Source organism: Natator depressus, chromosome 8 (assembly GCF_965152275.1).
Source record: "Natator depressus isolate rNatDep1 chromosome 8, rNatDep2.hap1, whole genome shotgun sequence".
NCBI lineage: Eukaryota > Metazoa > Chordata > Testudines > Cheloniidae > Natator > Natator depressus.
In genome coordinates this window covers 68,862,684-68,877,681 of record NC_134241.1, presented here as the reverse complement: position 1 = coordinate 68,877,681, position 14,998 = coordinate 68,862,684, and the positions used below count along the sequence as shown (strand labels likewise).

At 38.4% G+C, this 14,998-nt stretch overlaps 1 protein-coding gene across 2 annotated transcripts in view; it reads right to left on the bottom strand.

The window, feature by feature from the left end:
• Window positions 1-2,211: 2,211 nt before the first annotated feature.
• OLFM3 (olfactomedin 3) overlaps window positions 2,212-14,998 on the bottom strand; it is a 102,972-nt gene continuing 90,185 nt past the window's right edge. For both annotated transcript variants that reach the window (XM_074961237.1, XM_074961236.1), the window contains exons 5-6: window positions 4,232-4,338; window positions 2,212-2,923 (exon numbers count right to left, since the gene is read on the bottom strand). In XM_074961237.1, the coding sequence (XP_074817338.1) occupies window positions 2,246-2,923; window positions 4,232-4,338 (785 nt within the window). In that variant the 3' untranslated portion in view covers window positions 2,212-2,245. The remainder of the gene's footprint in view (window positions 2,924-4,231; window positions 4,339-14,998) is intronic.

The window sequence follows — 14,998 nt, the reverse complement described above, 5'->3', positions numbered from 1 at the left end:
TGGAGGTGGGTTAGGGCAGGGGCTGTGCAATCAGTATTTACATGGATCCAGTGACCCCAACACTCAGAGTAACTGATATTGAAGAGTTATCATTACTTTTCCAGCAGGAAGAGGGAGAAAAAAGGTGGGCTGGGCAGCAGTCTTCCTCTTTTGTCTATTGGCAAACATGTTGTTTTCTCAACTCTTTACACCCTATGAGAAGTTTATTTTTTTTTCAATTAGTCAGAAAAAAAGGCACACTATTATTCCATTCTTTGCGTGCTTACATATTGCACAACAGACACGCTTTGAGACCAAATATACTTTAAGAAGTTAACACATTTGAAAATAGATAAACTGATCTCAATTGGTATGTTGAAGGTAGAATTAACAAGTGAAATCGCTTCAAACTAGATCTGGTAAAAAAAGCAAATTTTTAATTTTTTGACAAAAGAACAAATTGTTCATAAAAAAGGTTTGTGATACCCACCCCCCTCCCCATTTTCTGGTTAAAAGGATTTGAAAAAGGTGTTTGTTCTAAACAAATTTTGGGGGAAACAGCGCCTCTGTGCTCTGTCCTGCAGACTTGTGGCTTTCATAATCTGTGATCTGCTTCATGGTAACATGAAACAATTCTGTATCATTCTTCATGTTATATAGCATTTTTTCCTTTTCTACCATGTCAGTTGCAAAAATAAGTAAATAAATCCTCCACAAACAACCCCATCCCACCCTCACAATTTTGAAACTGGTAATATTGGTAAAACTCACAGATTGCACAAAAAAACTTGCGTTCAAGAGAATCCGTTTTTGACCAGAGGCAGCAATACTATTTCAGTCAATATCTATCTATCAATATCTATTTTTGCAAAATATCGGTTGCAGTTTGTTTCGCCATGCACTACGTTTCCCATTTAAATCAGTAGACATCAACTATCATGATGGATACCAGATGTCATGCCGGACCACTTTGCCGCTCTTTTTTTTTTGAGCTGCTATATGTCCAGATAAGCCTTCCCTCAGTGGAAATGTGCTCCTCTTATTGTAGGTAATGAGGTTGGTAGATCCAGGAAAGCCACCTCCCTTCCATCCCTGCTTCTACAGTGGCCTCTATTACAGCCAGCCAGAGGGGCAGTTCATACATATATGAGTGCAGGCTGAGGCAGCAGCCCATATACAATCCTAAGTATCTCTCCTCTTATTCTGCAGTATTCATGTAAACCTTGAGAGCCTGCTTCCAAAGGAGGAACCCATAGACAGATCACAGAAAGCAGCATGTAGCTTTCTGTTACAGATAGGGAGAGCTACAAAACATGAAAGCAAAATAACACCCAAAATTAGACAGTGAAAAAATACATCAAAAAGAAAATGATTGGGAGGAAGGAAAGGTAGAGAATGGCATGGGAGAGAAAATGAGCAAGGCAATTGATGGTGGCAACAGAGACTGGCACAAGAGGATGTAGGCTGATAGTGCTGATTTGCTAGCATGCCCCAAGTGTGTGTGCATGATCTACCAGCCAAAAGTCGGGGACCCGCTGTCATGTGTTTGATAAAATTTTAAATTGACCCATGTTTAGAACTGTGATTAAACTTCAATATATTTTATAAAAAATAGTACTTAGTTTACTTTCACGGAAGTGAAGAGATACAATTGCACAATGGTGGTTACAATGGTAGAAATACATATCGTCGATAAACTGCAAGTGAGTTCAAAACGTACTGTACAGCACCGCATCAGAAATTGTGTGATGGCAAAATGAATCATATACATTTTTTCAAAGTAAATCAAATCCCTAAAATCTTTCTCTTGGAATAAATAATAATAATGTGCATTATGCTTCAGATTGCTACCAAAATATTTCCTGATGTTGAGCAATAGACAGAGTCAAAAAAGACATAAGGTAAAAAAAAGACATTCATGCATTTAAGCCACCATTAGTCTCTGACTCTAATATAAGGCAGATCATAATCTTTTTAAAACTGTCTTTAGCCATTTAAACCCTCTTTAGTGCTTTTCATGACAAGGTCATGGCAGGCCTTGTTTTTTCAAGAGTTAGGATGCTTGTATTTCCAACCAGTCATTTTTGACAGGCTCAGCCATATTTGGAACACATTGCACAGTAGAAAATGCTTTTGTTTTTTTAATGAAAAAGAACTTAAATAAAAAGAAATCCAGAAGGATGTTTTAGAGTTTATCACAAATGACACTTTTGAAGTGTGCGTGTGTGCCGGGGGGGGGGGGGTGGTTTAAGGGGGAGAGACAAGTTTATGTGTCATCTTCGGTCTTAATGATGTGGAAAAGGGTGACATTGAACAGGACCTGATGTCCATTGTTCCAGGCATAGAGAGCTCTATCTCTTGCATTGTAGTCAAGCATGGATATATGAAAGTACTGATTATGGAACGGAATGTCTGTATACTCATAAGTTGAGGTTTTTGTGGAATAAGAATAGTAGACCTTGGCTCCTGTTAAATGTGAGTTGGTAACATACAAAGTTCCACAGATCATGAAGGATTCCCCAGCACTTCTTTTTGGATAGCCTGTACTCCAGCTCTTCATCACTTCTAACGTATCCTGGTTTAGCTGGCTGATAACAATGTTGCCTGCATTCTGGTTGGTAGCATATACGGCCCACAGCCCAATTTCATCTGCCATCAGGTCAATATCTGAGAAGCCGCCCCAAGTGTAGGGGTACACATTGTGAAAGCCAGCATATTCCAGGCTACGCTGTGCAAGCACCCGTCCTGCGTCAAAGCTGTATTTGATGATTATGTTACTCTGATACTTGTTGAAATAGAGGGAGCCATTGTAGACAACATGATTGGTTCCTGCCCATTTGAAAGGAAGATTGTATGTTCTTGATTCAGCCCCACTGACAAAGTCTGTGATTGATTTGTATTCACGGACAATTTTATTGTTAGTATAACTGTCCATGTACCAGACCTGAAAGAAAAATAAAGAATAGGCTGTGAACTACTGAAATAGGATCCTTGGCTGATCATGCTGTATTCTGAGTACATTTTAAAAAATGTTCCAGAAATCCTGTGGCATTGTAAGTTACTAGACTTGCTCATAAAACCTACAGAAGTGCAGGATGTGTCTGTATATTTATTCTGGTGCAAAGACATTAGTAACACTAGCGTTTTGGATCAGAACCTACTCAATAGCCTCTCTGAGGCTGCTTTCACAACAACGTCTGCCAGCGTCAGAGAAGTTTGCTTTTAGAGTGTTCTAATAGCTTGGGCCTCTGGCTCAAGGGGTCATTTGTATTGTTAATGATGTGCCCAGACTGTGAAAATCCCAAAGATGGAAGGAAAGTTGAATGTGACTCGAACCTTTGAGTCACACCCAGAATTAGAACTGGTTGGAATTTTTCAGTTGAAACTTTACTTGTTGAAAAATGGCATATTTTCAGAAATGAGAGTTTTCCACGAAAATGTGTTTTTTGGGGGTTTTTTTGGTATCTTACCGATTTTTTTCCACTTTTTGGTTCCCCATCACCTTTCTCTCCCATTTTATCTTCCACACCTTATTCCTTTATTTCACTCCCCACCTTTCCCCCCTTTTGCCCCTGCTAAGGGGGGAGGGAAGAGAAAGTAAAGAAATAAAACAATAAATAAAAACAAACACAAATGTTCTTTTTGCTGAAAATTTGGAAAATTCCCCCCAAGATGAAATTTTGTTAATTTTTGTGACGCATACGTGCCTTATTTCAACCAGCTGTGACTGAAATCAAGCAAACTCAAGTGCATTGATTTTTTAGTATTGGCCTTATCAGGTAAAGACCTGGATAAACCACATTGAGGGCTTAACTCTGCAAGCATATACATTAGTATACACATGTAGGAAGCTCATTGACATCAGTGAGATTACCCACATGCGTAAAGTTACTCATGAATAACTGTTTACAGGATTGGGTCCTTAGAAGATGGCCATTGAAAAAAATATAATGAAAAGAAGGAAAATAATGTGTATTTGTATACAGAATACAGACTAGTATGCATCCTCCCTGAAACAAGCAGTTTAAAACTAATGAAAATATGTAATACGGTTGAATTATTTTTTTAAGGAGGATGGTTTAACCTTTTTTTTCCCTGAATTACTTCAAAATATAGGATATGAAAATGCAGGGAATATGAGAAATAAATGCTAACTGGGAAAATCTCATGTAGGGAAAATATCTCCTTGTAAAGATTAAAAATGCAAATAAAGTATCAGAAGAACAGAAAGATATTCAATGCCCCAACGTACTCGGTTATTCTTTTCTGATGCTAAAGGATCTGTCATCCAGGCTCCAAATCGGGTTCCAGAGGTCTTGACTGTAATGGGGCCCGTAATTTTCATCAATTTGCCACATGCTGAAATTAGAAAAACAAATGTACTCTTATGAAAGCCACAAACAATTTAAATATAACCTGACCATATTCTGAATGATGTCAAAGAGCTGTCTAGGGAACAAGACTAATTGCTATAAACCACAGAATGATTTCAGGATGTATGGGGTTGCTGGTTGAAAATGAATCTTCATCCTTAGCATATGAAGACGGGTAGTTTACATTTTCTCTATTGAAAAAGGAGACAGGGATTTTTTTAGAAAAGTTAATAAAGATTCTGAAACACTTTTATACCTTCTGGGTTTAAACAAAATAAGATAAAATATATTAAAATATCTCCCCCACCACACTCAGAAAAGCCAGAAGCTAGTGTTGCCTCCAAATGAATTTGAGAAGTCTATCCCTTCATTAACAACTTGACACATCAGAAGGAGAAAAGGGAAATTAAAAAATTCTAATGCAGATTCCCAGTATTGCATAATCCAAATATTCATAAATTTAAAGATTTTGAATTGACTTTTTTCAAAATTATATTCAATTTACATCTCAGTGAAGATTACAAAAGAAGCTATGTTTGAGCTCCTGCTGTCTTGGAATGAATTGTCTAAGCACTAACAGCTCTATCCTGCAAATGTTACTGGCATTAGTGCCTACTAATGTGAGTTAATTCCATTGTTATCAGTCTCCCCAATACCTTGTGCAACTCAAGATTCAGGCAAGTGGAGTGGATTTCATTCTTAGAGAACTGAAAATGGCAGATCTAAAGTCCCATCCACATGCCCCTACAGAAAGACCTGACTCATCCCTGCTCTCAATTTATGAGACTTAATGCACAGCTCATTATTTTCTAATTTCTCCCCACACAATCAAATCAACTCAACTCCGTAGGTGCATCTGGAATAATAATCCAAGTTATAATATAATTAACTCCAATATACCATAGATAACAGTTACAGAGATAGACTCGAATGTGTAAAACCACCATAGGCTTATGGGCAAAGTAATCAGCAAGAAACACCATAAATGAAGAAAGTAAATATGAGAATTATTCTGGAATTGTCTGCGCATCAATGGACATGTAATCCACCATGCTGTCCCTTGTTAGGCTGTCTGGGAGGAAATAATGAGAGTCAATATGATCTTGAATGCTGACCTTCCTAATAATCCCCCAAAATCTATATTTTAGGGGACATTAATAACATGCCTATTACCAACAAAGCTCACAGGGAATTTATTCTAAGTTTATATTGCCAAAAACTTAATATCACAGAATGGTGTAGATGAATAAGTGACCTTGGCAGTTTGGAAAAAAATTATATTCCAGCTGAATGTAAATATTGAAACATTTCATGATTGTTTTAAAAAAAGTATTTTAGATATATATAATTCATTCTGATATAACTGCTATTGCACATGACACAGTCTAGTCAGAAAAGGTAAGAGACAAAGAGAATATATCCCTTTAGAAGCTAAGGTATATCATTCAAAGGAGCAGGTTACATCATGATTTCATTTTGTAATTTATGTAACAGACACAGAATGCACTGTATTGTATGTTCCTATTTCAGACAGTTATAATGGGGCTATTGTTCAGGTAGATTCGGAGTTATCACCAAAAGCAATTCAATCCCAGGCTAGGAAAATGGGTTATAACAAAAATTAACATAACCTAAGTACATACTGAGGATTTCATGAACAGCACAGGTTGTGTTTTTACTGTTAAGGCCCTCTTAAAAGAGAGCTAATTTATTAGTTGGCTGTTAATGTTGATCTACACAACAAGCATCTGTGTACCTCAAACTCAGGTTGCAGAATCTTTTGAAGACATATTGGGATTAAACATGCAGAAGACACCACTTTTTAAAATTCTGTTCTCTGTCTCCCCCCACCCCCACCCCCAGTTGCTTATAGTATTTAATTAACTATCTCTCCAGGGACTTTTTTTACAGAACTGCTACCAGTGTCACACATGGCCTGAATGCTTCCAGTCTGGTATGATTTGCAAATCTCCATTGTGGGGAGCTGACTAATATATCCCAGTCAGGCCAAGTTTTACCCTCTTTTAAGATGACATGTCAGCAAACTCATTTTGTGAAGGATATATATGTGGTGAAGTCAGAAACCATTTGGAAAGTACTAAAACAATTATGATTTGAGAATCAAATTAGTGGAAAACATACAGAGCACTGAAAGAAATTAGAATGAAATTAGTCACCGCAACTAATTAACATTTACTTGCTGTTTTTTTAACGAATGGAAAAAATACAAACTGAATAATGTAAGAATTTTCTGGGTACATAATTAGTATCATTCAAGTACTGTGTTTAAAATTAGAATTAAAATACACGCTTTCCATTTTAGAAACATTTGGAGTTCTAAAACAAAGGATATTTTAAAAAGAAAATGGAAAATTTAATTCAGGAAGATACAGAAGTATAAAAAATTAGCCCTGAAATATAGCTCTAGAATTTACAAAATAACTGTTGGATAATTATCTTTCAAAACCCATGGTGGGCTAATCAAAGAAGAAGAGGGATGAATTTAAAAAGAGACAAAACTCTGATTTCATATAATCCAGTGGGGACATCCCCTCAACAAAGAACATGTTGCCTCCACTTTCTCCTCTCTCTCTATCGCAGTTTCCGGCTTCCCCTTTCCTTTTTATTGGTAACAGAAGCCCCAAAGCTTCTGTCTCTGTGCATGGGGAGCTTGAGGAATCAGTTTGTGCTATTTAGAACTAACTAAGGCTACCACATCTTATACTCACCACATCCCATCTCCACTTTAAAGGTAACTTTGGATCCAGTGCAGAAGTTTCTGATATGGCCCCCAGTGGTGCATTGTGGGTCTGTTGGCTTCCTAATGTAATTGCTCTCATACTAGTGCACAATGTAGACTGGACTATTCCCCTCTGTGATTTGGAGGGAGACAGGAGGAGCAATCAACGCCCAACTCAATGACTAATGTCCCCAGTCCTTCTACATCCCTTAGAACAAGTTATCTTGGCACAACCTCTTCCCAGCTGAGACTTTCACTCATGGAGTGCAGTGATATGTGCCTTCAGTCCTGCCCTCCTTTCAAATCTCAACAGATTCCCCCCAGTTGCATGTATGCATACATCCCTCATTTGTGGCAACACTTAGAAAGGCATCTTCAGTTTTCATTTGAAAAGTCTGGTCACTCTCATCAACAATATTGCTTTGTGTGTGGGAGGTGGTATTATAGAGTGATAATGTGCAGAGGAAAAGAGAAAATAAAACTCCCATTTTTGCATAAGGCTGATGCAGGCAAAGGGCAGTCAGAATTTTGTTCACGCACAACATCAGTATCCAATGTGCACCAATGAGTAATTTGAATTCAGAAGGAATGACAGAATGACAATGGAGGCCCCAAAGCACATCTCAACTTGAGCAGTGATCTTGATGGATCAGTTTGTACTATTTAGAACTACTTAGGGTTACTGCGTGTAACCTTCATGGTTGAAAATTACTCTGAGAGTGCCACAAATCAGCTGACTTGCTAAGTTCTGATCATGGGAACAGAGTGAGGCTCTGGGCTCTCTGATTGGGCGGAGACAAATTGTGAGACCAGAGGAGGAAATTAATTGACAAAATATAAGCCCCATCTCCTCATTTCACTTCCATGAATCACACAAACACTAAATCACGTGCAATGCCTTTTTGACCAGTGACACATCAGAAGAAAAGAGAATCTGATTAAGAGAATTTAAAACAATGAAAAAGTAAGCTGCCCCTCTTCTCTGGGAAATATTGTACCTAGATCTCATCATTTTCTCCATGTCTGTCTTGTGGAATCTGATCCTGCAAACATATTTGCATACATGTAACAATGGAGCTGTAAAGATTTTGCAGGATTGGACCTTGAGGCAATCTGTATTTGTGTACATTGTAAAGTGCCAAGCCCACTGTGCTAAAACATTAGTTGTTGTTATTGAAATGTTGTTAATTATTATGAACTAATTTATTCCTAAGGCATTTCATGGCATTCTTTATAACAAGTTATTAAAGAATGAAATGTTATTTATCAATTTAATGTTAAAATAATATTAAATATTAACTTTAACTTTCCCCTATTTGTCCAACTGTGGTGCAGCATTCCACAGGGATGTCTGGAGAAAGAGAACTGTTTTGATTATGAAGACTTTTAACAATTCATAAATGAAGCAAGATTAGTTTTGTTACATGGTTACAAATAGTTCCAATTTTCCGTTCCGAGCAAAAAATGGAAACAGGTACTTTTTTATCTACTTTACTGTAAACTGTGGTGATCTAATCCCAGCTCATTCTCATCTTCAGTGCAAACTCCCATAATTGTCCATTTGGCTGCATGGGAATTGTTCTTGAATGCGAACGTTGTTTGTGAGGGAATGGTGATATTAATGAACTGAAGATGCAGTATCAGTCCCATAAAATGTCAGTGACATGGCATGTCTGGGTTACATTTAGAACATCATCTTTTCAACAGAAAATAAAACACTACTCTGTCATGTTATATATTGTAGCTGACTGATGTAAAAAACAAACAAACAAAAAAACACACAGCCTCTTCCACAGGCAGGTGCTCAGAGAAAGGAAAACCCCAAGAGTTTCCCCTAGTCGAATTTTTCTGGAATTATTCTGTGGGGAGGGGAGTGGGATACAGATTGCTGCTTTGTGCAATGGGCAGCGGTTCTGTCCCAGAACCCATCAAACCTACCAGGGCCTGCCACCTGTATCAGTTCTCCCTTCTGCATCTGTGGAGCCAAACTGCCAGGGACTCTGCAGGTGGAAGCTGCCCTTAGAACCTGCCTTTAAGGAGGATTTTCTTCTGTGGATGGGAGCTGCAGAAGGATTAGTTCAGGCTCAGGCTGCATTAACTTTCTCATGGCTTTCTGAAGTGCTTTCTGCAATGCTGTTCTTTGAGTCCAGGGCATGGGAAAAGTGCTGCAGAGATGACTGAAATTCCCCCTCCCAGGATGGGGTAGATCAGTATATGGATCCCACTGGTCTTCTCTGTTTGGAAGTCTAATTGGACCCCTTGAAGCCAAAACAGGGGTTTCAGCTACAGCAGCTGGTAAAATTTCTAGATCCTGTTTTAAGTTAGAAAGTGACCAGATTAAAAAAGGAAAGGAAATAAAGAGCTGGTAAAAAACAACAAAATGGGGAAAATGTCATGGCCCTCCTTCCCTTGAGGTGAAAATAAATTCAAAAAGAAAAGCTCTTGATCCAATTCATTAGATGTTTTCTGGATAGTCGGTTTCTTGTTTCCTTTGGAAACAAGATAGAAAGTGAATATTCTAAAAACAGTCCTGGGAGGCAGACATGCTGACAGCAGAGTGGCAAAAGAGGAGATGATGGAAAACTCCTTGTTGTTTTATCCCCTGCTATGTCCTTTCATCAACTCTGAAATGAATGGCAGACATTAGCAACTACAACTATATTAGACATGCATGTTAATTGTTTTACTGAATCTTGGTGTTAGTTGGAAACACCTTGTTACTATCTTTTAAGTGACTAATAGTAATACCATAATACAGGATTTTTTGCATCACAGATTTATCCTGTGTCTATTTGTGATATAGTTGTGAATTCAGAAATATAGCTGGGAAAGATCAGTGAAGCAAAGAAACAATCTGCCACGTGAATTTTCTACAATAGTAGCAGTGGCTAAGAAATGTAAACACAGATTATTTTTCAGGGCCAAAAGCTCCTTTTTTTTCTGTCAGAAGAACAGTGTGACAATGTAGAAATAACTCCTGTCATGGCACATAACCTTTTGACTATACTACATCTCAGCCCTTCAGTTTCCTCATAAGCAGAAATACCAGATGATAGTGAGAAAGGAAGGTCTTATGTACTTCCATCCCAGCAAAGAAGAGAAAATTTTGGAACATTCTTGTGAGAGCTTGTTTGATAGATTTGCAGTACTTTTTTCAGAACAAAGATTTCCAGATAGGTTTAGATAACAGCAGATTTTCAGGGTGAGATTTTTCTAAAACACTGAGTATTGGTCTAAATCTGCTTCAACTGGAAAAACTTTAATTGATTTCAATGGAAACAGCAAGGCCCATGCTGAGCGCATTTGAAAATCCCAAAGGTTATCCTAACTGAACAGCCAAGCCTTTTAATGTTTGTTCACTAAATGTGACTGTATAAGGAGTACAGTGCACCATCTCATGGGTGTTTGTGGCCCGATTCCCTTCTTGTACTAGCGTTACTCCATGGACTTCAATACAGCTGCTCATGATTTATGCTGGTTTAAGAAGAGGATCAGGGTACGGGATGAGGAGTGTATACTACCCATGAAGGAGTGTAGAAGCGGATGCACTATCCCTGCATGCTAGGGAATCCTGAAAAGCAGAATGCCTTCCAGAACTGTCCATGGGGTGATGAGACATTGCCAGCACCTACTCTGTATGTCACTAGAACGTGTGGGGGAGGCTGGGAAGACCATTGAGCATGTGGCTGTTTTGAGGGTACACATAGGTGTGGGTAGCCAATGCTAATATATCCCCACAATCTCTGTGATGACTAGTGTTTACCCTGAAAATTACAAGTTATACCATATACCACAAAACAAAACAATCCCACTGTAATGATCATATAAGTCATTTTTATTTTTATGTAAGGTTACTTTTTAGATGTATTGCTGAAAGAAAATGAGCCGAATACATTTAGTACAAGGACAGAATAGAAGTTTTCTTGGTTAATTAATAAATATTTATCTATTGAACTCTGCTAGTACCTAGTTATGAGGTTTTCCTTTTTCTGTCTCAAACACAGTCAATCGGCTTTTATATGCAGAGTGTTTCAGGTATTTATTTAGATACTAAACACTGACCTGAATTATTATGGGTAATTAACAGGGTAGAGGGAAGTGAGTCCACTTTTCAGTGTGTCCACAAGCAGTTTCCAGATGCTTTACTTCTTTTGTATCCTTCCTTAGGATAAAATTTGTTATGGGACTACACTGTAAAATGAAGAGCTAGAGACTGAACTCACCCTTTACTTAGAGGTTATGTATCTATTATCCTACTTAGCCCCAAACTGGGAAATATGATGGTCTAGTGGTTAAAGCCTACCACTGGGAGTTTAAACTCCTGGGTTCCATTTTGAGCTTTGTCACTGACTCATTGTGTAATCTGTGGTGCAGTCACTTACCTTCTTTGTTTTATGGTTTCCTCATCTATAAAATGGGGATAATCATTCTTACCTCCCTCACAGAAGGCTGTACAGCTTAGTGTTTGTAAAGCTCCTCAGAATCTACAGGAATTGTACCATACAAAGAATCACTATTATCAATAAAAGAATTCTTTGCCAAAGTTACCATCTCTTTTGTGATCAATATGATGGGATTTCTTTGTTGAATATGGTATCACACTTTCCTGGCCCCAAGCAAAAATATCAATGTCAATTTTTCCCTTGACCTTGCTGTATAAGAAGCTGGAAATGAGTCCAGCATGTATCCAGTCTAATAGCTTCTTTCATATTTCATAGGCAACTGTTGTCTGAGAGAATATTGATTTACTAGACTGATCTTATTTTTAAAAATCTGTCACTACTAAATAGCGTTAATGCACAGTAGCTGATTAAATGAAGGTGATAAATCATAGGAAAGCAGTGTATAACTAGAGTAAAAATTGTCCCTATGTACAGCACATTATGTGCAGTACATTAAGGCCTACATTTTCTTGTGTGTATCTGACTTGCATGCGTGCCAGCTGAGGATTTGCACACACAAATGCATGCAAGCACACACACCCTTTTATATGCAGACAACAAAATGTATGCACACAAGTCACGCGTATGCTAAACTGCATGCACACTTCTGAAAATGTAGGCCATATTTATCAACTGCTGCAAAGTGACATTTTCCTATTCTAAGGAGAAGGAACAAGTTTCACTCTTCACAATGGCTGTGGAAATCATTAAATCTCAGTGAAAGTGAAATGACTGCTCACTGTATGTTAATGAATGTTGCAAGGGTTGCCAGTGCAGATGGAAGATTACTTTTAAGTGGCTAGAACTGTATAAATAATGCATAATATAACAGTTATATTACTGGAAAACACCTGCTAGGGAAAAGAAGAGGGAAAAAAAGCCATTACACGTGCTGGTTAGATAGCTATAATGCAAGATTCAACAAAAACTCTGTAATGATTCAAGCCCAGATCCTGGGTACAGTGTTGCTGTTCTGTCCTACACTGCCAGAAGATTCTGGTCCTAAGAATGGCATGGACAGCCACAGTTTGGTCACCCCACCGCAGAGGGATCCTCAAGTGGTGTGGAGCAGGCATAGCCCTTCAGTGCAATGGGCACGACTGGGGTGAAACGGGCGATAGCTGGAGTTTCCTTTTGCCCCCTGATCCCCAGATGCTGTATCAGCCTTTTGGAGCTATATACAGCAAGATTAACTTTAAGCTGATTTCAGGCTGCTCTAACTTGCATGTGGGGACTTGCCAGGAACACAGCCAGTCCAGGAATAGGGGAGCTCAAAAGCCACCTGAGCTGTGCTATGCTTTTCTCAGCCTTTTCTGAGCACCTGGACGTCTGAGAATTACCCCCATAAGAGCAAAGACAATTCTGCATTAGGATTTAAGAAGGCTGAAATCCTTTCAGTAGTTAGCCAGAAACCCCCTTTAAACTCCTTAAGCATGCAGGCACACCATAGGCCCTAATATGAAAACATTAGATGGTAAAGCCTTACTAGTGTTATTGTCTGGCATCATCATACTATTGAGGCTCAAAATGTAGTTGCCTGTGGACTAGGAGAATATGTGATTGTTACATGGCTAAAGAAGGAAGAGGGGTGCAGAGACATAGGTCCAGGGAGGTGGAGAGGAAAACAAGAAAGAACCCTAAAAACAGAGAAAGACATGGGATCCTGGCAGTGAGCAGAGGGAAAAGGAGCCCTGGGGAAATCATATAATTGTATCTATATAGGGAGATAACTGAGTTGCAGAGTTTGGATTCAGAATCAATCTGGAGATGAATTTCTGAGAGACAGAGAGAGAGAATGCGCACGCACAGATAAGAGGGGGCTTTCTGATCCTGTAGTGCAGTTTCATCCAACTTGCATACAGATACTAGCAGTAGGGTATGATTTTTAGTTCAATGTGGTGATGGTGTGTGTATTTGCTACTTTTATTTGGTAGAACTTCTCCCCCTTCAATTGCCAATACAAAAAAAAAAAAAAAGTTGACCCCAGAGACTTCTTTATTGGTCAAGAAAGAAAGGAAGAATTGTATGTTAGGGAAGAACTCATGGGAAGAGAGTTAAGAGAAGGGATTTGACCTAGGAAAATAATTAGAAGGGAAGTAAAAGGTGTGAGAGGAACCTATAGGAAAGACTACATAACTATAACAAGGATGATTCTGATATTCAGAACACCTTCCATTGTGCAATCAATTCATTGATTTATGTTACAGATATTCACCACAAAAAAATGAAAACAAGATGACTGAAAAATATGGAATGCCAATTTCTTCTCCTTAATATTGCTTCAGAACATTAACTATCAAGACAAGTCGCTATTTCAACCAAATTTCTTGCTTGCCGCTGCATAGTAAAGCATCTGTTTCCCCTTGACTGCACATGTACATGTTCTGTCAGGGTAATAACATGCTATTATGTGTATGTATTGAGGGGGAGAATTGGCTCATAAGAGATTTCTGTCTGAGGAAATCTTTCATGTATTTTTGCCCATCACAGATGTGCTAATCCAGTGTAAAAAGAAGAAGCTGAAAATAAATAACTGAAGAGGTTAACCCAGTCTAGATGACTTTTTCTGTCTTTTTCCATTACGTCAAAAAAGTACATCTTCTATAATAGGCAGCACCTCTTTCATATTTCAGATGCCACCCACCGCCTATAAAAGTCCACACCCAAGATTTGATAATTGAGAAACCTATCATAAGCCTGAGTTCTATTTTTAAGTGTTTAATGTTTTTTCATAGTGAATTGTTAGTTCTCATAAAAGGGGTCAGACTGAGAGAAGTGGAAGGCAAAGACTTTCAATAAATAATAATTCTTGGCTCCTAAACAGTACCTTCCAGCCAAGTATCTCAAAGTGTTTTGTCAGTTACTTTAATTGGAGCAGGCTAGGGCCTCTAAATCCTCAGAACATGCCTCTGAGGTAGAGAAGAATTAATTATCCCCTGTTCAGGATGACATTTGCAAAAAAGGCCTCTAATTTTGGGTGCCCAATATTAGACAACTAGTCCCTAATTTCCCTAAGCACCCACTGAAGCCAACGACTGGGCATCCAAAACTGAGACTTTCCCAAAGTCACACAGGAAGGTTAGGGCATTGCTAGAAACAAACACAAAGCTGTGCTGTCACCAATACCTTATTTCCGCTAAAGTAGGTAATAACAGTGCTAATTTCATTATGCTGCTCATCAGTGGATCACACCTAACCTATTAGTACTAGAGGCCCAAAGGTAATACAGTCTGAGAGGTCATTTTCTGAACTGGCCATTTGTAAACTTCAAACCAAGATTTAAATTTTGATGATGGTTTTTGTTATGTGGATATCTCTCCATTGGACGCTGGACAGAGACCGCCAACATATATCACATTGGCCACCAAAAAGCACCTGGATGGCAATCCTGGCCTGAGTTATATTACAACTAGTGTGAGAGAGGAAACAATCTTTGCATCCCATTAGCAAGCTCATGAGCAATT